Genomic DNA, 25205 nt, shown 5'->3' with positions numbered 1-25205 from the left:
GGCCGGTGACCTTTAAGCCTGTTAGGTCCCTTCCTGGTAATTGCCCAACCGGACGCTCACCCACCTGGTCCGTCCTCATCCAGCCTGGCTGCTGGCCCTGCCCCAGGGCGTGTCCTGGCCCTGGCCCCAGTCTCAGTGCCTCTGCTGCCGGCTCTCTGAGAGGCACTCACTGGAGGCCAGGCAGGCTGGGAGTAGCAGCTGAAAGATGCGACCTGTGGCTGCTGGTGAGTGAGTGAGTGTGGGAGTGGGCTGGGGGACTCTGCCCTCACCCCTGTGGGGCCTCCCACGCAGAGCCTGGGGTGGGGCTGTCAGCAGGGCTGGGATCAGGAGTGCGCAAGCAGGCTGGGTTTCCCTGGGGGGCTCCATCTGTCTGCTCCCGCATCTCGGCTTGGTGCACGGGGCCACAGTGGCTGTGACACTGTCCTCAGGCTCACAGCAGGAGGAGGGCCCCCTGGACGTGCCTCTACCTGCCTCCTCCTTCCCCGGGGCTGGGGAGCCTGTGCCTGCCAGGACCTGGTGCTCCCCAGCTCAGGATCAGCATGGACACTGTGAGCCCTCTGCCTACTGCCGCTCAGAAAGCCCCCCCGCAGGATAGCAGCCAGTGGGACAGCCCCCTCAGAACCCCAGGGGACAGTGGCAGCTGATGGTGGCCCCACATTTCTCTTTCTCCCCGTTGATGCCCCAACTCCCTGATGTTGTAAAGATGACCAGTGGTCAGCGCATCCACTGGGCTTTTCTTCCTGGGAGGTTTTTGGTTTCCATTTGTGCCTGGGTGGTTTTATGGGTGTATAAGCACCCAGTGGGACCCGCTCAGCCAGGCAGCTTTCCTGGCTCTCTGTCCTTGTATCCGGAGCCTCCCAGCTCCTCCTCCCTGCCCTTTACCTGCCGTCTGCAGCCCTCAGTCCCCAAGGTCCTGGGTCCCGGGCTCATGGCCCGCTCTAGTTTCTGTCACAAGTACCTTTTCTGGCTGTTCCCTCCTGGGCAGGACGGTGGGTCTTATGCAAACTCGTGCATGTGCAGATGGAAGGTTCTGTTGGCTTCCTTGGAAGATCTCAGCCCTTTCCCCTGGGTCTTTAGGTACCCTGCAGTGAGGGTGTGAGACTGGGTGCTGGCCGCGTCCTGCCCACACCGACCTCGTGGTGACATGGCCACATGCCAGGGTGTCTTAACCCCACCTGCTCCATTCCCAAATGTGGAAAAGCCATAGTTTACAGTCTGATTTTGTTGTGTGTGTGTGGAAGATTTTTATGCTTCCTGTAAAAATAATTCATGAAGTCTTTTCAATAACTGTGGATTACTGGCTAAATGGTGGCAATGTATGCATGTATGTATGTATGTATGTAAAGGTGTTCCAGAACTTCACAGAAAGTGGGATCAAGAAGCAAGTGTGTTTTCACGCAAAAGCCTTGAGATCCAGGCTGGGATTTGATTTGATTTGATTTGATTTGATTTGATTTGATTTGATTTGATTGGTGTGTGTGCAGTGTCCTGTTATCCGCAAGCCAGTGGAAACGGCTGTTACGGCATATCAGCTTGGGCACACGTGTACACACGCGTAACACGGCACGCATCCCAGGACAGGACAGGACAGCAAGCCGGTTTCGGCAATTGGTTTCTTCAAGTCTTTAGATGCTTTTAAAGTTACAACCAATTGATTAGAATCCCTTCCAGCTCTTAGCAACATGAGTCTGCTGTATTTTTCTCAGATGTCTTTTAGGTGTTTTTAGAGGAGAATGCAAAATTGTGCATCACAAGAAAGACTCCAAACAGACAAGGGATTTGGAACAGTCGTGGCTGGACTCATAAAAATGATTAGCATCATGAAGAAGCACAGTATTCTAGGAAGCACATAAAAGGTTTTATGGATCCTTGTGCCTTTGGGCCTCTGGGTGCTTCACATTAAGATAGCGATTATGACCGATAACGCGCAATACAAGGTGTTACACTTGCGTAACCTTCGAAGAGTTCCATCAGTAGTGTCATGTTTATAACCAAATTTTGCACCGCTTGGCATCTTCACAGTACTTTTAATATAATCCAGTTATAATCAGTTGTGTTTTTAAGTTTTTAATTGTATTTTGAGGTGGAGGGTCAGAGGTGGAGGAAGCTGGCCGGGACAAATGCTTGCGGCGTTGTCTTTTTTTCCCTCTTGTGTCTGCAAAGGGGAAAGGCAGGGGAGGGGCTGCTCCTTGCCGTCAAACAGCACCCGGGGTGGGGGACGGTCATTCGATGACACCGTAGATGGCCTCTTGGAAAACTGCTGTTTGGGGCTGGCATTGCAGTGCAGTGTGTTAAGCTGCCACCCACAGTGCCAGCATCCCATAGTGGAGTGCTAGCTCAAGATATTGCTGGTTCACTTCTGATCCAGCTCGCTGCTGATGTGGCTGGGAAGGCAGTGAAGGATGACCCAATGTTTGGGCTTCTGCACCCACCTGGGAGACCTGCTTGAAGCTGCCGGCTCCTAGTTTGACTTGGCTGTTGTAGCCATCTAGACAGTGAATCAGTGGGTACAAGATCTCCTTCATGTCTTATCTCGGTGTGACCCTGTCTTCCAAATAAATCAGCGTTTTTAAAAAAAAAAGTCCTCTGATATCCACAGAACCAAGAGACAAATGATGCATTTCTCAGAACAGAACTCATTGTCAAGTGGGGTATGACTGGCTTATACCAGCTCCCTTAGGGCACATTCATCTGATTTAGCTAAAAGGGACAGAAGGTGTAGGGAGAGAGAGGTGGGAGTAGAGAGGGAGAGAGAGATATCTTCCACCCCATGGTTGGCTGCACAAATGCCCACTACGGCTGGGGCTGGGCCAGGCCTCAGTCAGGAATCCGAGCTCCAGCCAGGTCTCCCCTGGAGGTGCGGGGACCCACGCTCCTGGGCCATCCTCATTTGCTGCTTCCCAGGACACACCTAGACACTGGGAAGTGTGAGCCCCAAGTTGTGCCCTGACTTTCAGGCTACCCGGTGGGTGAGGCTGGCTCCGCACTGCTCCTGCGTCGCCTTGAAGAGCTCCAGTACAGATGACCCTGGGATAAGGCCGAGCAGTGCCAGCCTGTGACACTGGTGCCGTCCAGCTCAGCCCTGCCTCGTGGGGGGCCTTTCCTCCAGCTGGGTATTTATCTGGGTGTGTGACGTGCAGGGACACTTGGAGCTTGTCATTCCAGGGGGAAAGATTTGTCCACAGTCTAGGAACAGACTTTGCCCTTGCCACTCAGGCTCGTGTCAAGTGTTTTCGGGGTGAGGGTGGATTTTCGGTTGGGGGTACACCACCCAGCGTGTCTCCTGCCCATGGGCCTGGACCCTCCATGTGGACACCAGGCAACCGACCTGCTTGTTCCCCGGAGGTGGCCCTTCCCAGCCCTTCTGCCCAAGATCCTCCGAGGCCAGGACAGTGATGATGGTGGAGCCCAGGGCCTGCCTCCCCTTGCCCTGCCAGCCTCACCACTCCAGAGGTGTGGGTGTGGCCCGTGCTGCAGGGCAGTGGGCACTGAGGGAAGGAAGCGGGGTTCTGTTCGGGTGCATGGGGCTGCGGGCATTTGGGACCCCAAGGATCCTCCCCCTGGAGCCTGGCTGATACCATGGGCTTCAACTTTGCTTTCTTCCTGTTTCTCAGGGAAGGAACAGGGGCTTGCCAAGACCCTGTGGGTGTGAGAGGGATCCGCGCAGGACACACATGCACATGCATGTACAACCACACATATGTGCTGACACACGCCTGCGCAGGGGCCAGCTCGTTGACTGCTCTCCATGCCACAACCTGGCCTTTGCTCTCCTGCTGGCAGGAGACCAAGCAACAGGTGCAGTGGGGGATGTTAACCAATATGAGTTTATTACTTTTGAGAAGAGGCTGGGAGCTGTCACAGCAGACTTCCCGGTACTGTGAGATCCTTCCGCACCGCTGAGGCTGTCACTGGCCCCTGGCCCGCAGGACAGGCAATTGCAGGGCTCAGGTATGTGGGGGCACCTGTGCAGGAGCAGGGCTGGGTGGAGGAGGACAAAAGGTGACTTTGAAAAAGCCTCTCAGTGTTAGTTATTTAAAAAGATGGTAGAGTTCTAGTTCATAGGATATTACGATGTTATTACGATATTATTATTACGCGCAGCTAATTCCCACAACCTGGTTCTTTTTTTTTTTTTTTTAAAGATTTATTCATTTTATTACAAAGCCAGATATACACAGAGGAGGAGAGACAGAGAGGAAGATCTTCCGTCCGATGATTCACTCCCCAAGTGAGCCGCAACGGGCCGGTGTGCGCCGATCTGAAGCCGGGAACCAGGAACCTCTTCCGGGTCTCCCACGTGGGTGCATTGGGCAGTCCTCGACTGCTTTCCCAGGCCACAAGCAGGGAGCTGGATGGGAAGTGGAGCTGCCGGGATTAGAACCGGCGCCCACATGGGATCCCGGGGCGTTCAAGGTGAGGACTTTAGCCGCTAGGCCACGCCGCCGGGCCCATACAACCTGGTTCTTTACCGTGAGCTGAAACACACCAGACGCAACGAGGTATCTTTGGAGGTTTTATTCCAACGGGGCAGTAACAGGGTGAAGGGGAAGGGGAGGGGGAAAGGGAGGCCGGAGGAAGATGGGAGAGCAAAGAAAAGCAAGAGAGAGAAGAGAGAGAGAGAGGGATAAGAGAGAGAGCCGCACCTGGGGGAGCCTTTTTGTTGGCCAGGTATAGGGGGTGGGGATTGGGAGGGATTGAGGGCAGGCCCCCAGGGGATTGGCGCCTGCAGGTGAATGCCTAGGGATGATTGGCAAGTGGGCGGAGTTGGGGAGGGGGCTGGAAGATTGGGAGGTGGGATTCAGGTGGAAAGCCAGGTTACATCTGATTGGTGGATAGCTAGGCCGGCGCGAACTTCCTGAGCTGTGAGGAAGCAGGAATGGCGACAGGTATTGGAATAACTCCTTACACTCAGTCCCCGAGAACCCCCTAGGATTACCCTAGGATCAGGCTGCCTGCAGAGCTGCCTGCAGGAGTGGGTCTGTGGCCTGCTGTCCTCCCATCCTCTCGGCCTTTGCTGGCCCCACAGTCCTAGAAAGAGCACAGCTCCCTGCCCCCCAAGTCTCCCCTCTCTCATCCCTGAACATTGTTCCAGCGAGTTTAGGGTTGTAAGAAACGGAAGAGGAAAAAAAAAGTCATGTTAAAACGTGTGCTTGGGAACACAAAACTAAAACCCTCAGGTAAAGCAGAAAGAGGCGTGTTGTTTTAAATCCAGAAGGCAGAGTGAGCAGGGGTGGGGGTGGGATAGCCTGCGCCCACTGGGAAGTGGGGCAGTGTATGTTGCTCGGGGGGCAGGAGCTGCAGGTGCTGGAAACATGGAGGGGCTGAGACGCAGGCACAGCGGGCAGCGGAGCCACGCACTCCACCAGGCTGGGGAGGGAGGCTTGGGGTCCAGTTTGGAAATGAGCATGGGCACAAGGCCATGGGCCAGAACTGCCCGCTGGTTGGACATGCGTTGAGGAGGCTCTCACCTGTTCCGACAGCCCCTGGTGTCCAGCAGCCCCAGGCCATCATGACACCCCCACCACAGCCAGGTGTCTGCTCCTCCAACCCCCCACCAACATGGTGAAGTGTCAAGTGTACCTCCAGCCACAGCCTGGAGGCCACGTGCGTTTGCGGCTGACCGGCCATCCATGTGGGGGTCCCCACAGCCCCCCTGGGGTCTTACCATCCCTTCCCTTCCTCCTTTGGAGGATCTGCCAGACCCAAGCCACCAGCAGCCAACACAGCTTGCCCTGGAGAGCAGCCGGCTGCCCCGTGCGCCCCACCTGGCCACCACAGTCCGCCCCACACAGGCCGCCTTGGGGCAGGGGGAAGGCAGGGGAAGGCTGGGCGGGTCATCTGCAAGTGCCTCTGCCGTCTGCCTGCAGGTGCTTTCAGGGTGCTGCTCCTCGTCTTCGCCTCCGTGTGTGCCTGGTACTTGGGGTACCTGCTGGCGGAACTCATCCCCGAAGTGCCCCTGTCCAGTGCGGTGTACAACATCCGGAGCATCGGAGAGAAGCCGGTCCTCAAAGGTGAGTGCCATGGCCTGGGACAGCCAGCCTGGGCTCCACAGCCCCCAGCCCTGGATGAGGGCAGCTGGACATACTCGTGTGGGCACAACACACAGCCCTAGGTCATCCCAGGGGCCTCTCAAGGACCAAGCAGCTTTTTTTTTTTTTTTAAGATTTATTTATTTTATTACAAAGTCAGATATACACAGAGGAGGAGAGACAGAGAGGAATATCCTCCGTCCGATGATTCACTCCCCAAGTGAGCCGCAACGGCCGGTGCGCGCCCATCCAGAGCTGGGAACCAGGAACCTCCTCCAGGTCTCCCACGCGGGTGCAGGGTCCCAAGGCATTGGGCCGTCCTTGACTGCTTTCCCAGGCCACAAGCAGGGAGCTGGATGGGAAGTGGAGCTGCCGGGATTAGAACCGGCGCCCATATGGGATCCCGGGGCATTCAAGGCGAGGACATTAGCCGCTAGGCCACGCCGCCGGGCCCCCAAGCAACTTTTTGAAAGTCGCCTTTAAAGTCTTGGGAGGTAGAGAGGAGAGTCTGTGAGAAGAGCCTCAGAGTGGACAATGTGGGTGGGCAGAGGTGCTCCCAGCTGCCAGCCTAGAGGTGGTGAGCCGTGGGCACGGTGGAACCTGCTGTCCCCTGCTGTCCGGCTTCCAGTGCTGGCCTAGAGCAGGACACAGCCCCAGAGCGAGAGACGGGGCGTACACACACACACACGCCTGAAATCCAATGAGAGGAGAAGATCCTCAGACCGTGCCCAGGGGCCTTGAAACACAAGGGAGGGCCTGAGAGCTCAGCAGGGCCCAGAGGGGCAGGCTGCAAGCTTGGGTGGAGTGGGACCTGAGGTCTCACTGCACCTGCCAGGGCTGGTTTCGTAGAAAGCACAGGTGGGGGTGCAGGGCTGGGATCCCCAGACCGAAGCCCCTGTTCCTGGGGTGCTTGCCCTGGCTCCTGGATCTATGCGGCAGCACTGAGTCACTCTACTCCCAGTTTTATGGTCCAGGTTCCTGGAAGACTAGGTTGTTATCACAGAACGAATGGCTCCTCAAAATCCATTAAGCTATTCCCGTATTGGAGTTTATATAACTCCAGGGTAGATAACATAGGTCTATTTAACACGTGCAAATGGCCAGGCTGGCAGCTATGAATAGAGAGGTGAAGTAGAAAAGTTAACAGGTAGTTCTAAAAACTGCACAGTAATTCAAAAAAGTTTCTAAAGCCACTGCCTTTCAGATAAAGTATCCTTTGTGGCCAAAACAAAAAGGAGGAAACAGAACTTCCTGAACTCTCTAGGAACTGGCTAGGCTGCCTTGTTCCTATTTCTGTGGGATTTTGCAGTGACTTTCCTGGGACCTGCCCCTTACACACCCGTTCATGGCCCAGGGCCAGGGGGAGACCCCATGGAGTGTACTGTCTCTTTACGCACTGTGGCCTGTCCTGGGGCAGGCCCTCGGGAACCAGTCCTTGTAGGGGGCTCATTCATGGGGTGACCAGCTTCCCACTGGGCTGGGCCAGGCACCTGCGTGTTGGAGTCCCACTGGGGTACTTTCATGGCAGTGTAACAAAGGTGGGGGCTGAGGTGTGTCAGGTGGCCCTGGCTCCTTCTAGAACTAGAAGCTGCACTGAGGGGCTACATGTGGCTTCTTGGGGACTCTGTGGGCCTTGGAGCTGGGCGTGGTGGTAAGTAGTAAGTGCTGGAGGGAACGGCCAGGCGCGCAGGGACACACAGTTCCCAGGACCAGTCTGGGGACAGCACACTTACATCACCGCCGTGACCAGTGAGGACCTCTGGGGGATGGCCTCACCCACTGCCCAGGTGCCCTGCTGTCCACTGCTCCCAGCTCCCGTGTGGATGGCAAGCCTGTGGTGTCCTTGACTCTGGATTGAGTTCAAGGGTGAGCCGCCATCCCTGCTCTCAGCACTGGTTCTGGCAATTGGGTTCCTCTTTGCTCGGGCGGGGTGACACAGATGCTGGGAAGCCTTTGTTTCAAATGTCCCAAGTGCCCGATCCGTGGACAGGGAGTGCCCGGTGCCGGTGACCAGAAACAGAACCTGTGGGACTTAAGTGGCTGAAGCATGGATGAGCACTTAAAAAAAAGGGAAGGGAATGGGATTGACCTAATTTTTATTTGAAAGGCAAAGTTACAGAGCACGCTCTTCAGTCTGTTCCTTCACGCAACAGGCAGCAGTGGACAGAGGTGGGCAGTTCAAAGCTAGCAACCAGGAACTTCTGAGTCTCCCACCTGGGTGCTGTTGCAGCCAACCCAAGCCTCTCCCCAAGAAGTGCAGCCCAAACAACTCTGCAAAGCAACCAAGATTATTGAGGAGGCAGGTGAACCAGCCGGCTGGGGTCGGCTCTCCTTGCCGCCAGAGTGACCCCGACCTGACGGTTAGAAGGGCTTTGCCAGAAAGAGTGGGTTTCCAAAACACACACACACACACACACACACACACACACACACACACTAGAATACATAGAGAACAACAGGGAAAGTTCAGAACCAGACAGGAAATGGTCAGCGTGGACTCACACATACCTTACTAGGTAGGAACGAAAATAAGTTACTCCTCACTAAGGTATTGAAGATTTCTCTGCGCACCCCTCCTAAAACTGTTCTGTCCTCAACTGTTGACATACGCCTTGTTAGAGTTATAAGCCAGTTTAGACTATCCTAAAATCTGCCAAGTTCAGCAAAATTATGCTTCAACACTATAAACTGCTAAATACTAAAATTAAAATAGTCACGAGACAGCTGAATAGCACCCTATAGCCATTTTAAGGTGTATAGCAGCTGGTTCTGTGTATAAACCAAAATTGAAATGTCAGTGAAGTAGTCACAGGATGTGGTTAAGAACTTGCATTTTTAAACATATTTGTTACTCAATACCATGTCAATTAATTCCATAATGTTGTAAATTGTTGTTGATATTATGTTGTGGATTTAAATTGACCGGGATGATACTCTGCCAGCTCTGCCTTCAGACCAGAGATGGTCTCCCCAAGAAACTGTTGAATTTATCTGGACAATAAGATGCTGGACCCTATGCTTGCAATGAAAGAATCTCAACTGAATTTGAACTGTAATACTGCACCAAGGTGGGGGGGAGGGAGGGTTTGGGGAGGGGTTGGGGGAATCCCAGGGCCTATGAAACAGTGTCACATAATGCAATGTAATTAATATTAAAAAAAAAAGAAAGAATGGGTTCTACAGCCATGGGGACCAGGGGAGTTGGGCAGCCACAGGAGGCTGCCGTGGGGAGGAACTATGGGCAAAACAAACCTTACAGTGTTAATTTGTGAAACTCAGGGTTGCTGGCAGGGCGTGTTGTACCTTGTGACCTGGCCCAAGGAGCAGGAAGCTGACAGATGCATAAAGAACAGGTTAGCAAACTCGTGCAGGCCTGAACCCAGTGACTCCATTTTGTGACCAGATTCCACAGCACGGAGGCCCAAGGACTTGGGCCAGCTCCTGCTGCTTTCCCAGGCCACAGTCAAGAAGCTAGATTGGAAGTGAGTATGCATGCTAGTGTCTCAGACAGAGGCTTAGGCCCACGACACTGCAGTGCCTGCCCCGGGCTGAGCAGTTGGTGTCCACAAATCAGCCATCAAATGGCAGGCTGAAATGGGAGTAACTCCGCATAGTGGGGGAAGAGGCGGAAGTGAAGTGTCCAGGACCGCAGACATCAGCGTGGGTTCAGAGGACCGCAGCCAGGTGAAGGACCACAGTGGTCCCAATAGGGAGCGCTACCAGCCAGGCCTCCCGGGATGGCCTGGCAAGGGGGCTGTGATGGGGTGCAGGAGCCGAGGCCTGGGGTCCATGACACCCACATGTGCCCATCAGCTTCCCCTCAGGACAGTGAGCAGTGGCCCAGGAGGGTCTGTGCCCTTAACTTTGGGCGTTCATCCCCGGGGCATTCAAGACGAGGACTTTAGCCGCTAGGCCACGCCACCGGGCCCTTAAATGCCTTTCATCTGAGCAGTCTTGGCAATGTTTTTGTTTGTCCATCATGGGTTTATGGTCCATCTGTTCTGTTTACCATTCTGCACCAAGCCTAGACATGCTGGCCGGGACTTCACTGGCCTTCTGCAATTCTTCATACTGGTCTTGCTCCAGCCAGGTGAGAACTACATATACACTCACAGGTGGCAAACTGGCTGGCAGCCCCCAGCCTTCCAGGAAAGGAGCTCTGTTGGACTGGTAGGGAGTCACAGGTGCAGCTGCCTTGTGCTGTGGCTGCCCCTGGCTGTGAATGACCGGAGGGGAGGGGAGGCCAAGCCTCAGCTAGGGGTGTTGAGCAGGGAGCTAGGGGAGCTTCCCCAGACCCCCAACCGGCTTCTAGGGTGAGTGGATTCTGGGGCCCCCTGCTGCTGGGCTCTCGGTGAGACAGCAGCAGGCAGATGTTCAGGGCAGTGCCGCTGTCCCTGCAGGCTCAGGGTCACGAAATATATACCAATGGCCATGAAGTTCAGAAAAACCCGTCTCAGCATCACCCCTTCGGTACCTTCCCAGCTGAGACTTGGCCTGGGGAGTCAGCGGCTTTCCTCCAGCGTCCTTGGAGAAGTCACCTTGGACTGTGCGCCCAGGACCTAGGTGGCTCTAGAAGCCAGCTCCCCACGGGACCACAAAGGATGCTGGCACTGTTCCTGACTCCCAGGCTGGGTGACCTTTGCCCTCTCAGAAGGCACAAGCTCAGACTCCCTGCCTGATCCCAGGTCTGTCTGTGCCACCTGCAGTCACTACAGCCATTCACCCCAGGGGTTAGGGAGGACGTGCAAGAGCCAGCAGGTGCCTCCTGGACAGCAAATGCACCTGCTCACATCCAACCGGAACTACACGTGTCTACCTGGAACTTCCACATGGAGCCACATGTGTCTACGTGGAGCTCCACACGCCCACACAGAGCCACACGTGTTTGCACCCTCCCTAAGTAGTACACTGGGGCTCATGGTGGGAAAACACACAGGACGCCTCACTCCTGGCCAGTCACTGTGGTCTTGCCCCACCCCACCCACCCCTGCTCCCAGACATTGGTGTCTGCCTCAACTGCAGGGCCCTGGCCTGGTGACTGCTCTACATGCTGCTGATCCCCTAGGGGGTGGCTTAGGGACCATATGATGGCCACCCCAGCCACCAGTGTCTGGGCTTCCAGGCTGGCCATGCTGGACAGTTAGGTTCTTGTCCAGGACTGTGCTGGCCCTGCTGCCCTGGCCACCCAGTTCTGACCCCTGCAATGGCCATGGGCAGGCAAGAGAGGGGACACAGAGCAGGTAGTGGTCCAGCCCATGTCTCCTCCCCCACCTGATCTGTGGGCACCACCTACGGCAGCCAGTGCAGGAGGCAAGGTCAGGCTCCTTAGGGTGTTGCCCGGGCTCATAGAGCCTGTTGGTATCAGAGGCTTGGAGAGGCGAGCAGGAAAGGAGCTGATGGGCAGGGGTGAGGGGCCCTGGGAGGCGAGCAGGGAAGGAGCTGGTGGGCAGGGATGAGGGGCCCTGGGAGGTGAGCAGGGAGGGAGCTGGTGGGCAGGGGTGAGGGGTCAGGGGAGGCGAGCAGGGAGGGAGCTGGTGGGCAGGGGTGAGGGGTCAAGGGAGGCGAGCAGGGAGGGAGCTGGTGGGCAGGGGTGAGGGGTCAGGGGAGGCAAGCAGGGAAGGAGCTGGTGAGCAGGGGTGAAGGGCCCTGGGAGGTGAGCAGAGAAGGAGCTGGTGGGCAGGGTTGAGGGGCCCTGGGAGGCGAGCAGGGAAGGAGCTGGTGGACAGGGGTGAGGGGCCCTGGGAGGTGAGCAGGAAAGGAGCTGGTGGGCAGGGATGAGTAGTTGTGGGAAGTGAGCAGGGAAGGAGCTGGTGGGCAGGGATGAGTAGTTGGGGTCAGGGGAAGTGAGCAGGGAAGGAGCTGGTGGGCAGGGGTGAGGGGTCGGGGGAACTTCCAGGAGCTTCATTTGTTTTTATCTTCATCTTTTTCAAGATCACAGTTTTTTTCTTAAATGCACAATGACAGAGAGATGGAAAGTCATGTTACAGGGAGAATCTTCATCCACTGGTTTGCTCGCCAGAGGGCCACAGTGGCCAGGGCTGCTTCCTCCAGGTCTCCCACGAGGGTAGCAGGGGATCAGGCTCCTGGGTCATCCTCTGCTGTTTTCCCAGGTGCGTTAGCACGGAGCTAGAGTACCCAGTGTACACACTGGCACCTGTGTGGGATGCTGACGCTGCCAGTAGGAGCTTTACCCACCACGCCGCAGCGCCAGCCCCAGGATGGTCTGCCTTTTAAAGATGTGTAGGGCTCTGCTGTGCACACACATGCTGGGTGTTCTTTGCTCGTTTATCAGGTGACAGGTGGTTGTGGATGACGCTGGGAACCTGGGCATTGTAGGTGATGCCTCAACAGAAGAGTCACATCTCCTTTGGAGGTGGGCGCAAGAGTGGGATGCCTGGAAGAGTTGTGTTTTTAACTTCCCGAGGCACCTCGCACCAGGTTCCCTAACGACGGCTCTGCTTGCACTTGAGCTGTATGCCAGCGTGCCTCTGCCAGGGCACCCTCACCAGCTCCCGTTAGCTGTGTGCCAGCGTGCCTCTGCCAGGGCACCCTCACCAGCTCCTGTTAGCGTCCGTGGCTTTGATTAAAACCGTCCTAACAGGCGTGGGCCCTGCCTTGCGGCGGCCTTCACTGCACTTCCCCACGATCCGTGATGTCTGTGTGCACTTTGCGGCCATGGGTGTGTCGTCTCTGGGAAGACGCCTGCTTTGTCCAGGCCTTGCCAGTTTGAATCAGGTTTTTCATCTTCCTGCTCTTGGCTTGTGTGAGTTCCTGGTATACTTCACGGGTTGGCCCTTAAGGTGTCGGGTTCGCAAATCCTTTTACCCATGCTGTAGCCCATCTCTTCCCTGTTTGCATAAGCTTGCTAGTTTTCCGCATCTGGTCTTGATCACGTGGAGCATGGATGCTTTGGGAGCCATGTTCCCAAGGCTCACGGCCAAGACCAGCAAGATGCAGCTTGCCACCTGTTTGTGTTTGTGTATTCAGTAGTTTCACAATTTCTGGTTTTCTGCTTTCTGGCTCATAAGCCTTTTGATTTGAAGTTTGTGTGTGTGTGTAAGTAAGGATGCATTTCAGGCTTCTGCATGAGACGTTTTCCCAATGCTGTTTACTGAAGAGCTTGTCCTGTGGTCATTGTGTGACCTTGGCACTTAGCTGATGATGCATGGCAGCGTGTGGCTTCATCACTGGGCGCACTTGTATGTTTTCAATGTTGTAGCTTTGTGAAAAGCTTAAAATCAAATAGGGTAATGCCGCCTGCTTTTTTTAAAAAAATAAGATTTATGTATTTCTATTGGGAAGTCATATTTACAGAGAGAAGGGGAGACAGAAAGATCTTCCAACTGCTGATTCACTCCCCAAGTAAGCCACAATGGCTGGAGCTGCGCCAATCTGAAGCCAGGAGCCAGGAGCTTCTTCTGGGTCTCCCATGCAAGTGCAGGGTTCCAAGGCTTTGGGCCGTCCTCTGCTGCTTTCCCAGGTCACAAGCAGGAAACTGGATGAGAAATGGAACAGCTGGGACACAAACTGATGCCCACCTGGGATCCTGGCACGTGCAAGGCGAGGACTTTAGCTACTAGATCACTGCACTGGGCCCTGCTTTTTTTAAAACTCAAGATTTCTTTGGCTATTCTGGAAAACTGCTGTTGCCAGGGTCTGGGTGTGTGATGACCATGTCCTTTCTTTTTCATTACAGCCCCAGCCCCTAAAAGGCAGAAATGTGACCACTGGACCTCGTGTCCCCCCAACACCTATGCCTACCGGCTGCTCAGCGGGGGCGGCAGAGATAACTATGCCAAGATCTGCTTTGAGGACGAGCTGTAAGTACCGCGGTTCGGGAGAAAGCGCAGGCATCCCGTGGGCTCGGCACTGCCCTCACCCTGTCCTGATCGCAGACCAAGGGCTGAGAGCCTACGCTTGCGACCGGAACCAGCGCTGTGGTCCCTGGAAGATGTCGGGGCTCTGGGACCCCTGTGGACTTGGCCCAGTCTCAACCAGAGCAAGCCTCGGCTAGCTGTTTCCAACTTACACTGAGCGTGGGGCCCAGCAAGTCGCAGAACCCACAGCTCGGTGGGCTAAAGCTCCTCTCCCACCTCCCTCTGCTGTCTCTCCATCAGGGGTGAAGCTGCGGTGGGTGTTGATGGATACTGCACCCCCAACACACACCACAGCTCCTGCTCTGAACGGGCGGTGCTAGCCCCCAACCCCCCGGGAAGCCGTAGGCACCTGCAGATATTGGTGGAAGAATTTGTTTTAACTGTAAAGTCAACTTACTTTCATAGATGTAAAACTACTCGATATATTTTTCTTAAAAAAAAAAAAAAGATTTATGAAAGGCAGAGTGACAGAGTGAGAGGAAGGAAGAGAGAGAAAGACCTTCCATCCACTGGTTCACTCCCCAAATAGCCACAAAGGCCAGGGCTGGACCAGGCTGAAGCCAGGAGCCTGGAGCTCCGTGTAGGTCTCCCACGTGGGCCATCTGTTGCCACTTTCCCAGGAAGCCAGAATTGCAAGTGCTGCCTTAACGCTCAGCCCCAGCAGCAGCCCCTCAAAGTGGTGAACACCCTTGGAGTCAAGTTGTGAGGCACTGGGTGTGCAGACACCAGGGTCTGAAGCCGCAGGGGCTCTTGGCCCCAGGGAGGCTCCTACCTCGGGGCACTTCCAAGGCATAGAGCCAAGGGTTACTGTCTTCTGTAAATCACGATTTTAGGTCAGTATTTCCAGATCACAATCCCCGCTGAGGTCCCTTGCCCTGTTCTCAATGCCATATTTTCATCCCATTCACACATTAGTAGTGTCATCAGTACAGAACTGCTACGTACTCACGCCCAGAGAGAAGCAGGCTCCAGCTTGTGACGTGAAGGAAGCCAGACGTGTTACTGTGTAGAGTAGGTGGCTCCTGTGTTAGAGGGGACACATGTGTGCGCTCGTGTGTATGTGTGGGGTTTCCATATGTACACATGCACACATACACATGATTATACAGGTGTACAGAAAGCACAACATGGATATAGATGGATTTAAATATCCCATGCGTGTTGACATAAAAACAAACACTAAAAGAACCAATTGTAATGGAGACAGGAACAGGAGGTGGGGCGGAATGGTGGATGCACAGGGAGACACTGGCTGAGGCGGGCACACAAGGGGCGCTGGCTGAGGTGGGCGCACAAGAGGGCGCTGGCTGAGGTGGATGCACAAGAGGGCGCTGGCTGAGGTGGGCGCACAAGAGGGCGCTGGCTGAGGTGGGCGCACAAGGGGCGCTGGCTGAGGTGGGCGCGCAGGGGGGCGCTGGCTGAGGTGGACACGCAGGGGGGCGCTGGCTGAGGTGGGCGCACAAGAGGGCGCTGGCTGAGGTGGGCGCGCAGGGGGGCGCTGGCTGAGGTGGGCGCGCAGGGGGGCGCTGGCTGAGGTGGGCGCGCAGGGGGGCGCTGGCTGAGGTGGGCGCGCAGGGGGGCGCTGGCTGAGGTGGGCGCGCAGGGGGGCGCTGGCTGAGGTGGGAGCACAAGAGGGCGCTGGCTGAGGTGGGCGTGCAGGGGGGCGCTGGCTGAGTGCCCTTTGCATACATACTGTGAATTTCTGAACCAGGGCATTGCATTACATGTTTGAAAATAAAATGCAAAGAAACAACATTTTAAAAATCAGAATTAAGCCCAAGCCGGCATGTATCCTACTGTTTATCAAACACACGACCCAATCATAGGAGGGATAATCATTACAATTGACTTTGCTTGCAGCCCTCTGAGCAGACACCCAAGATGGATTATTTTTAATAATTAAAAGAACCACAGGTTGTTTTTATAAAGGATTTATTTATTTATTTGGGAAGTCAGATTTACAAATGATGGACAGAGAAAGATCTTCCATCTGCTGCTTTACTCCCAAAATGGCCACAGCACTCAGAGCTGAGCCGATCCAAAGCCAGGAGCTGGGAGCTTCCAGGTCTCCCAAGTAGGAGCAGGGTCCCAAGGCTTTGGGCCGTCCTCCACTGCTTTCCCAGGCCACAAGCAGGGAGCTGGATGGGAAGTGGAGTAGCCGGGACACAAACTGGTGCCCATACGGGATTCTGGCGCTTGCAGGGGAAGGATTAGCCACTGAACCATTGAGCTAGGCCCAAGAATCACAATTTTTAAAGATCATTCAGTAGTGCATTGCTGCTGAGTGTGCAAGTAATAACCAATGGAGGTGGGGAGCTGGCGAAAGGACCCAGCGGACACATGCGTTGGCAAGTTTCAATAAATGTGTCGAGACAGGCTATTCAGGGGCTGCGCTCCTTTCCAAGGCACACAGGAGGAAGGATGGCCCACATCCTCGTCATGACCCTGGCTTGATCAGAACTTGAGCAAGTCACACACCCGTGTGCGTGCATGTGCAGATAAACACTTGTGCACACACCTGCACATACGCACACTTCACATGGTCATCGGCGAGAATTCACATGGCTGCCACAGTCACCCCATCTCTCTGGTTTTAGGGCCTAACTCTCAGGAGCAGTCATCCAGTTTGAGAACAGTCAGTGGGCTGGCGCCGTGGTGTAGAGGGTAGAGCAGCTGTCTGCGGCGCCAGCATCTCTTGTGGGTTCCACTTCCAACCCTGCTGATGTCCCTGGGAAGATGATGGAAGATGGCCCAAGCTCTGACAAAGCTCAGACGAAGCAGCTCTGGACCCTGGCTTCCAGTGCAGCCCCTGGGGAAATGTACCACAAGATGGGAGATTTCTGTCTGTTTCTCTTTGCGGTGACTCTTCTAATAAACAAACCTGTGGTAAAAGTGAAAGTAAACAGTGAATGAGCTAAGGTGCTTTCTTACAGAGATAAGTTGCACTGAATGGCTCTGGCTGGGTGCCAGGGTCTTGGGGTGTGGCGCTCCCGGGGAAGGGGCTGGAGAGTTTAGGTTCTCAGGGTCACTGGCTAACTCAGTCCTCACTACAGAAAAGCAACGCCCAGAGCTCACCCCTCATGCTGTTCTGAGAGATTCCAGCGTGCTTCTCCCAGGCCGTGCCTGGCGTCCTGCTGGCTGGGACCGGGTCTGTGTCCCTGGGAGGAGGGTGGACGCCCTGGGCAGGTGGACGTGGTGATGCCCCCCACCCCCATGCGCAGCAGGTGCATCGGGTGGGCGGGGCAGAGAGGCCGCCGAGAGGCCCCTGATTGGACCGCTGCTCCTCGCCCCTTGACTGACACCCAGGTTTTCTCCCAGGCTCATAGGAGAGAAGACTGGAAACGTGGGCAGAGGAATCAACATTGCCGTCGTGGACTGTGAGTGAAAACAGGTCTCCTGTGGGGCTGGCAGGCCTTTTGCATGGGGTCCGCCTGAGGTTTGCCTTGTAATGCACTTCCAATGTCTGGGTGTCAACCTTTCTGGCTGCACTTTTATGTAATTTGTGCACCCGCAGATGGGGCGGAAACCAGAAAGAGGCTGGAATGGAAAGCAAGGGACGGACAGAGTTAGAGCCAAGGCAGCAGGCCTAGGGACATGGCTGCGGGGGCTGGGCTGAATCTTGTTACCAGAAAAGCTCGGCGCATTCTTTCCTCAGTTTAATATAAAAATACAAGGCCAGGAATCAGTTGCAGACAGAGAAGTTTATTTGTGAAAAGAACGGGTGAGCGGGGAAAGAAGAGGGAAGCACCCCCCCAGGAGAGGGCCTAGAGGTGGGGGGCTCTCGAAAGGGGGCGGGGAGAGACAGCACAGGTTTGAGGAAGGGTCTTGGGGTTTTAACCGTTCCCTGACCCTCCTTGTTGGGCGGAAACCTACAGGTAAAAGGTTCCCCATGGTGGTCTATTAACCAGTTAGGAAATAGCTGGGCAATGCTTGTGCCGCCCACCTGGAGGTGTGGCCAGGATTTCAGACCATCCATTAGGGTTAAGGTTAGGGACTTCAGGTTGCTCTCAGAGGCCAGAGTCTGAGCAGACAGTGACACTACCAGCCAGTACCACCCCTTGGTGACAAAGAGGCTGCTAGAGCCCTGGAGGAGTGAGGCCCAGTCACCCCTGGGGCCCCTGACTCACACCTCGCGGGCTTGGAATGAGCTGACAGCAAGGGACAGGGGTTACCAACCTGAGAATGCGAAGTACTATCTAAAGGGCAAAGGAAGAGGGGACTGAGGCCGGTCCAGTGTGGAGCAGCAGGTGGCCGTCACAGCACACGGTTTTAGTGGAGAGAAGGGGCAGGTGGCTGTGATGTCACAGTGTCCTGATGGTGACTAGGGGCAGGCGGCTATGACATCATGTGCCCTGGTTAGGGAAGGGGCAGGCGGCTATGACGTCACGTGTCCTGGTCAGGGGAGGGGCAGGCGGCTATGACGTCATGTGTGCTGGTCAGGGAAGGGGTAGGCGGCTGTGATGGCACACGTTTTGGTGTGGAGAGGCTGTGATGTCCTGCGTGTTTCTTACAGGGAGTAGGGATATGGGGGCACAAACTTGATCTGTGAACTTCCTTTAACACCCTTGCTTCCTCGATTTTCAGATGTGACTGGGAAAATGAAGGCAGCACAGTATTTCGATATGTACGCAGGTGGTAAGCAACTTTCCTTGCTGACTCCAATGTGGGTTGTAAACATCAAACCAAGACAGCAGGCGTGCAGGCGGGGAGCCTGGAGCGCACTGCTGCCTCACACACACAGCAGCTCCCGGCCTTGCACTGACACACTGAGGTCCATGGCCAAAGCCTTCTCTGCATCTGTCCTCATTCAACCTTTCCTTGGGATTTCCTTCCTGGGGAGAGAGGTTGTGTCCTTTAAGCTGACGGATCCAACGAGCAGGAACTGCCTGAGGTCCCCAGATGTGAGAGCTGACTGTCTGACCAGGACCAGCAAGAGAACTCGTGAAACCCTCAAGGCCTGTGGTCCTCCAGGGTTGTCGCTGACCTCCCTGGCCCCCTCAGACTCTATGGATCCTTCTGGTTACCTAGGATCCCTCTCTGAGTCCCCCCAGGGCCCGTTCTCTGCCCCCACAGGCCCTTTCTCAACCCTCAAGGTCCCTCTGAGCCCCAGCCCCATCTCCCGTCCACCCCTCTAGTGTTTCCTGCCCTCACTGAGCAGGGCTGACAGCAGGTGCTCTGAGAGGATGGGTAGAGCCAAGGGAAACTCCCATATGCCCCTGACAGGCCTGCGCCCCACACTGCCCTGAAGGGCCTGTGCCTGTGCCTGCACCCCTGACAGGCCTGCGCCCCACACTGCCCTGAAGGGCCTGTGCCTGTGCCTGCACCCCTGATGGGCCTGCGCCTGTGTCCTCTGCAGCCACCCCAAGCTCAGCAGTAAAGACCAAGCCGAATGGTGGATGGCGGCTTTGAGCGGAGTCTTTAGTCTTGTCCTGGAGCACAGCTGTGCCAGGCCTGACGTGGCCTGCAGGCAGCCGTGAGCTCGCCAGGCTGCTGTGTCCTAGGAAGCTGCCGTAGGGGTCCAGCTCTTTGCAGGTGATGGCAGAAGTGACTGTGACTAGAACCTTTTGTTGACAGACTGACCATCGCTCACCTCCTCTGCCCCATGAGCGAGACTCCTCCCATCATCCCCTGAGCACCATGGCTGTCCTGGGCATGGTCCTCTGGGTGCCATGGTGAGCTGCAACCTCAGGTGGCTCCTGTGAAACCTGAGTTCTGGGACCCTTCTCCTGGCTACAGGGAGGAGGCCACAGGAGTAGGGGCAGGTAGGAAGCTGAACGCACCACAAAGGCCAGCAGCCACAGGCGGGAGCCTGAGTGCCCAGGACTGAGCCAGGCACTGCCTTGCACCACCCCCAGATAACTCAGGACCCATGACGAAGTTTATCCAGAGTGCCCCTGCCAAGTCCCTGCTCCTCATGGTGACCCACGACGACGGAAGCAGCAGGTGAGTGGCAAGGCGACCCACCTCCCGGGGTGAGAGCGGGGGAAATTAGGGATCAGGAGGAAGTGGGCAGAAGTGCCAAGTGAGGTCCCTTCCTGGGAAGCACTCGAAGGCGGCAGCGCCAGCAGGCCACAACTGCATGTACTGGAATAAGCTAACATTCCAGTCAGGGAAGCCAAGAGAGTAATCAGAACTAGGACAGGGAAGTTAGGTGATTTCTCCACTGTACACCTGTGCCCTCTACAGTACACCTGTACCCTCCACAGTGCACCTAACACCTGCTACAGTATACCTGTACCCTCCACGGTACACCTGTACCTCCACAGTGCACCTAATACCCCCTACAGTATACCTGTGCCTTCCGCGGTGCACTTATACCCTCCATGACACACCTGTGCCCTCCACAGTACACCTGTACCCTCCACAGTGCACCTGTACCCTCCATGCACACCTGTACCCTCCACAGTGCTCACTTGTGCTGTGAACTCCCAGGCAATGAGCCACTGACCATGGCATCACTCAAATGCACAGGCTCACAGATTCTTTTTCCCATGGAACATCCCAAGAGCCTGAGAATCCTTGGAGAACTCTTATTTAATTCTTTTAAGGACCATGTTGCCAGGTTCTTTTTCTTTTCCTTTCTGCCCTCCTTCTTTGGCTTATTCTAAATTGTAGCTATCCCACAGTAACATGGTTTGATTTGCTCTCATTTTAAATGCTGCCTGTTCAGACCATAGCTGCCTGCAGCCCTGTTCTGTGCACCTGATGCCGCAGGCAGCTAACAGGATGGCAGAGGCTGGTGATTGAGTGGGTGGAGTGAAAGGAGGCAATGGCACCCCAGACACCAGGGCTTTGCAGAAGTGAGAGTAACAGCTCTGTGCTGCAGGACCCATGGTCAAAAAGGTGTGGTCACTGGGACCTTGGCTTGCTCAACCAGCCCTGGGCATCAAGGCCACCATGGGAAGGTGTGGTCACTGGGATCTTGGCTTGCTCAACCAGCCCTGGGCATCAAGGCCACCATGGGAAGGGATGTGTTGCTTTAGCAGTCTCAGGCACACCTGGGGCAGAGTGCCCACACACAGTCCAGGTCCCAGTGACAGGCAGCCACACACTTTCCCTGTTACCCTCAGGCTGAAGGCAGACGCCAAGGACGCCATAGAAGCACTTGGGAGCAAAGAAATCCGGAACATACGGTTCCGGTCCAGCTGGGTGTTCCTTGCTGCCAAAGGTTTCCAACTCCCTGCAGACCTGCAGCAGGAAAAGGTGAGTCTTGCTTCCCCCAGGGCAAGGGTGGAGCAGCCAGGGCTGTAGCTGCAGGGGTGGGGGATGGGGGGGTGGAGCAGTCAGGGCTGTGGCTGCAGGGGTGGGGGTGGAGGAGTGGAGCAGTCAGGGCTGTGGCTGCAGGGGTGGGGGATGGAGGGGTGGAGCAGTCAGGGCTGTGGCTGCAGGGGTGGGGGGTGGAGGGGTGGAGCAGTCAGGGCTGTGGCTGCAGGGGTGGGGGGTGGAGGGGTGGAGCAGTCAGGGCTGTGGCTGCAGGGGTGGGGGGTGGAGGGGTGGAGCAGTCAGGGCTGTGGCTGCAGGGGTGGGGGGTGGAGGGGTGGAGCAGTCAGGGCTGTGGCTGCAGGGGTGGGGGGTGGAGGGGTGGAGCAGTCAGGGCTGTGGCTGCAGGGGTGGGGGTGGAGGAGTGGAGCAGTCAGGGCTGTGGCTGCAGGGGTGGGGGATGGAGGAGTGGAGCAGTCAGGGCTGTGGCTGCAGGGGTGGAGCAGCCAGGACTGTGACTTGGGGAGATGATTGGAGAAGCCACAACTATGGTTTTAGCTGCCTGTGCACGGTATAAGAGGCTCACTGCCCTTTCTTAGAAGGTTTGGAGCTGGGCCTTGACTGAAGCTTCAAGGTTCCCAAACCTCTTGGGGCCACTGGGGTCGCCTCTCCACCACATGCAGCTGTGTGGCCAGCTCCCAACCTCTCCCTCTCCTTCCTTGGGTGGGAGGCCAACACAAGTGTGCAGAGCCCTTAGAACAGGGCAGGCCGGCTCTCCGGGCATCTGCCTTGTCATCATGGTTACCATGGTGCTGGGTCGGTCTTTATCCATGTAAGCACAGCGACCAGCAAGGGTGAAGTTCTATCTGAGGGGTTGCTGTGTCACCCGTGGCAGCAGTGGAGGGCTGGCCAAGCAGTGTCCTGGGCTCCCGCACCAGCCGCTCTCACCGCTGGACTGCAGGATGCTGGATCCGAAGGGCTTGGAGGAGGAAAGGGCAGGCTGTGCTGCCCCTGCCCCTTGCTTGTGCCTTGCTGCCTGGCTGGACACTCCCAGGGGCAACTAGATGCCCAGCAGATGGATGGAGGAGCGTGTTTAGCCCGCATTTTGGAGACCGAAGCCCACGCTCCAGCAGCCGCCTAGGTGACTGGTGTGGACAGCCACAGCAGTGGAAGAAGCACATGGCAAGCTGGGAACCAGAGGCAGCAGCTGAGTCCCATCGCAGGCTGGTGTAACCACCCCCTCAGAGTTCTGCTACTGAGGGGCAGCACCCTGGTAGTCTGAGGACCCCCACCTGAGCCCCATCTTGGGGTTAAGTTCCATTTTCGGGGTCTCAGTCATCATGACTTTGGGATTTGTGTGAGTTTGACAGCCCCAGTCCTACGAGCCACAGAGAAAAGAGTGTGCGGGCCAGCTCTCTTCTGACCACCTGCCGATGAGGCCCCGGTCCCTCCTGGCTATAGCTGCCAGGCTGGGAAGGACGGGTACAGAGGCAGCCAGGCCTCATCCCACCCACATCACCCCCAGGAAGGAGCTGGGAAGGGCAGACTCCAGAGTGGGTCACACGCCCAGGCCCCTGTGCCCAGTGGCCTGGGATCCCGGGACAAGACCCTCCGTGCTGATGCTCTTGGGGCACGGAGACCCCTGACTAGCTTCAAGTGCATTTAAAAACATATGTGTTCTCTGCTGTGTTGCTGGGCCTCAAGGCTGTAACAGAGCAGGGAGAGTCCCAGGGCCTTGGCCCAGACCACTGGGTGGTAAGCGTTATGTCCAGCTCCTTTGTGCATGGCCAAGACCTGTGGGAGCAAGGCCCTGCCTGGTGCCTCTCTGGACCCTGCCACTCTGCACTGCAAGGGCCCAGGTGAGCCAGGCACGCTCTGGGACATGGGGTCTTTAGCCTCTCTAGGCCCAGCCTCCCTGCCAGGTAACTGCCCAGGTCCCAGCCACTGTGCTATGGACAGACTGCTTGCCAGTTGCCCTTGGCTTGCCACAGCCTGGCTCTGGGGAGCCACTCAGTGTCCCTGGGTGATCAGGACCAAGATGGCCGGACATCTCATAGAGCCCTTCAGTGATTGCTTGGCTGTGTGGCCTGGGGGAGTTGCTGAGCCTCTCTGGGCTTCAGAATTATCACTGTAATGAGGAAAAGACGAACACAGTGCCTAGCATGCCGATGCTCCTGGCAACCAGGGTTCAGCCCTGTCACCCAGCTCGGGCACCTGGCAACCAAGGTTCAGCCCACACCCAGCTCGGGCGCCTGGCAACCGGGGTTCAGCCGTGCCTGCCAGCTCGGGCACCACCGACAGGCTTCCCTACTCCTCCCATCAAGCACGGAGTCCCCTCTGTCCAGCCTCAGCGTGTGCCCCTATTGTCCAGCTGGCCCTCCTGACCAAACCCCAATGTCCAGGTGCATGCAGGCCCATGGGCAGCTCATGGGGCGTGGCCAGGCGGATTCTGATGCACAGAGACCCCGCCCCAGCCTCTCCCTCCACAGCCCTGCCAGTTCTGAGTGGGAGCCAAGGCGTGTCAGGCACGAGTCCTCACCCTAGGTGTGGTGGCTCACCTTGTCCCTGTCTGTCCCACCCCTCTGGTGTGAAAGACAAGGCCAGGAGGCCGGAATCCTTGTTAACTTCAGTGTCAGCCTGCCTGCAAGCAGCATCACCATGAATGCGTAGCTAAGAGCCTTAGTGGAGAATGAGATTAAAGACAAGTTGGTTGGGAAGCAAAGCTTTTTTTTTTTTTTTTTTGAAACCCACACATCCTTTTTTCCCCCAAGACTTTAGAGCAAGCCACATGCCCAGGTAGCCTAATATTTTAACAAAACATCTTTAAAAAATTTTATTATTATCTGAAAGGCAGATACAGAGAGACAGAGAGAGAGAGAAGATCTTCCATCCACTTCCCTAAATGATCACAACAGCCAGAGCTGAGCTAATCTGAAGCCAGGAGCCAGGAGCCTCTTCCAGGTCTCCCATGTGGGTGCAGCATCCCAAGGCTGTAGGAGATGAGCAGCATGACTAAAAATCAATATTTTTATTTACTTGCAATGGACAACCTAAAACTGAAATCTAGAAACCAACGCCGTTTGCAACAGTGTGAAGAAAGAACAGAAACACTTCAGAATAAACTCCCAGGAGATGCAGGAGGAAAACCCTGGGCTTGGGGAAATGCCATGGGAAGAGGTAGACGGAAGTGCCTGCAGAAAACAGAGGCTGCACAGTCCCGGGCCGGAAGCACCCAGGTCGTCACGCGTCAGTCCTGGCCAGACGGGCCTGCGGAGTGAGCACATCTCCTCTCCACGAGTGACACCTTCTTCCCAAGATTCATACGAGAACCCGGGGACCCACACAGACAATCTGGAAAAGGAAAAACCAAGTTACCTGAGCTCCCAGGCCCCAAGCTTCAAAACTTGCTGAGGAATGACACTGATCAAAGCACAGTGCTGTGACTGACACCATGGTGTGGCTGTTAAAGCTATCATCAGCCCCCCCTCATATGGGTGCTGGTTCAAGTCCCAGCTGCTCCACTAGCAATCCAGCTTCCTGCTAACGCACCTGGGAAAGCAGCAGAGGATGGCCCAGTGCTAGGGCTCCTGCACCCACATGAGAGACTCAGAAGAAGTTCCTGGTTCCTGGCTTCAACAAGGCCACTCTGGGGTCTGACTCAGCTCACAGATGGTCACCACTGCAGAACATTCCAAAACCACATGGACACCTGCTCCAGAGGAGAGCTGACAGCCACCTGCAGTTGGGGTCAAACTCGGTGCAGGACATGATGCTGTCGGGACTTGGCATGCAGCAGGTGCTGCTGGGTGAGCTGCTGGAATAACGTGGCTCTCTTTGTGCCCACAGATCAACCACTCTGATAACACAAAGAACAGATACTCGGGCTGGCCAGCAGAGATCCAGATCGAAGGCTGCATCCCCAGGGAGCCAAACTGAGCAGGTCTTGTGCGAGCCGCGCTCGTGTAGACGGACGCCCCTGGAGTGCTCCGAGACTCTTACCTCCCTCCAAGTCCAGTGATCAATATTTAATGTGTATGTCAGGTTTGTTGTAAACCAAGGAATATTTGTTGGTTCTGTACAGTCTTGGCACACGTTA

At 56.0% G+C, this 25205-nt stretch overlaps 1 protein-coding gene across 1 annotated transcript; it reads left to right on the top strand.

The window, feature by feature from the left end:
* Positions 1-71: 71 nt before the first annotated feature.
* FAM3B (FAM3 metabolism regulating signaling molecule B) lies at positions 72-25205 on the top strand. The gene is made up of 8 exons (XM_004594173.4): positions 72-224; positions 5871-6014; positions 13729-13852; positions 17228-17286; positions 18494-18544; positions 19765-19852; positions 20980-21112; positions 24956-25205. Exons 1-8 carry the CDS (start codon positions 206-208, stop codon positions 25043-25045), a joined length of 708 nt encoding a protein of 235 aa, XP_004594230.2. The 5' UTR covers positions 72-205; the 3' UTR covers positions 25046-25205.

Source organism: Ochotona princeps, chromosome 3 (genome assembly GCF_030435755.1).
Source record: "Ochotona princeps isolate mOchPri1 chromosome 3, mOchPri1.hap1, whole genome shotgun sequence".
NCBI classification, from domain to species: domain Eukaryota; kingdom Metazoa; phylum Chordata; class Mammalia; order Lagomorpha; family Ochotonidae; genus Ochotona; species Ochotona princeps.
Note: the sequence above shows the minus strand (reverse complement) of the source record. Positions and strands in the feature narration are given on the sequence as shown.

Bases quoted from the DNA above. Each gene is read 5' to 3' on its own strand.
- FAM3B (XM_004594173.4), top strand. The intron at 19,853-20,979 runs GTGAGTGGCAAG...TGTTACCCTCAG, and splicing joins CACGACGACGGAAGCAGCAG to GCTGAAGGCAGACGCCAAGG. The intron at 21,113-24,955 runs GTGAGTCTTGCT...TTGTGCCCACAG, and splicing joins CAGACCTGCAGCAGGAAAAG to ATCAACCACTCTGATAACAC.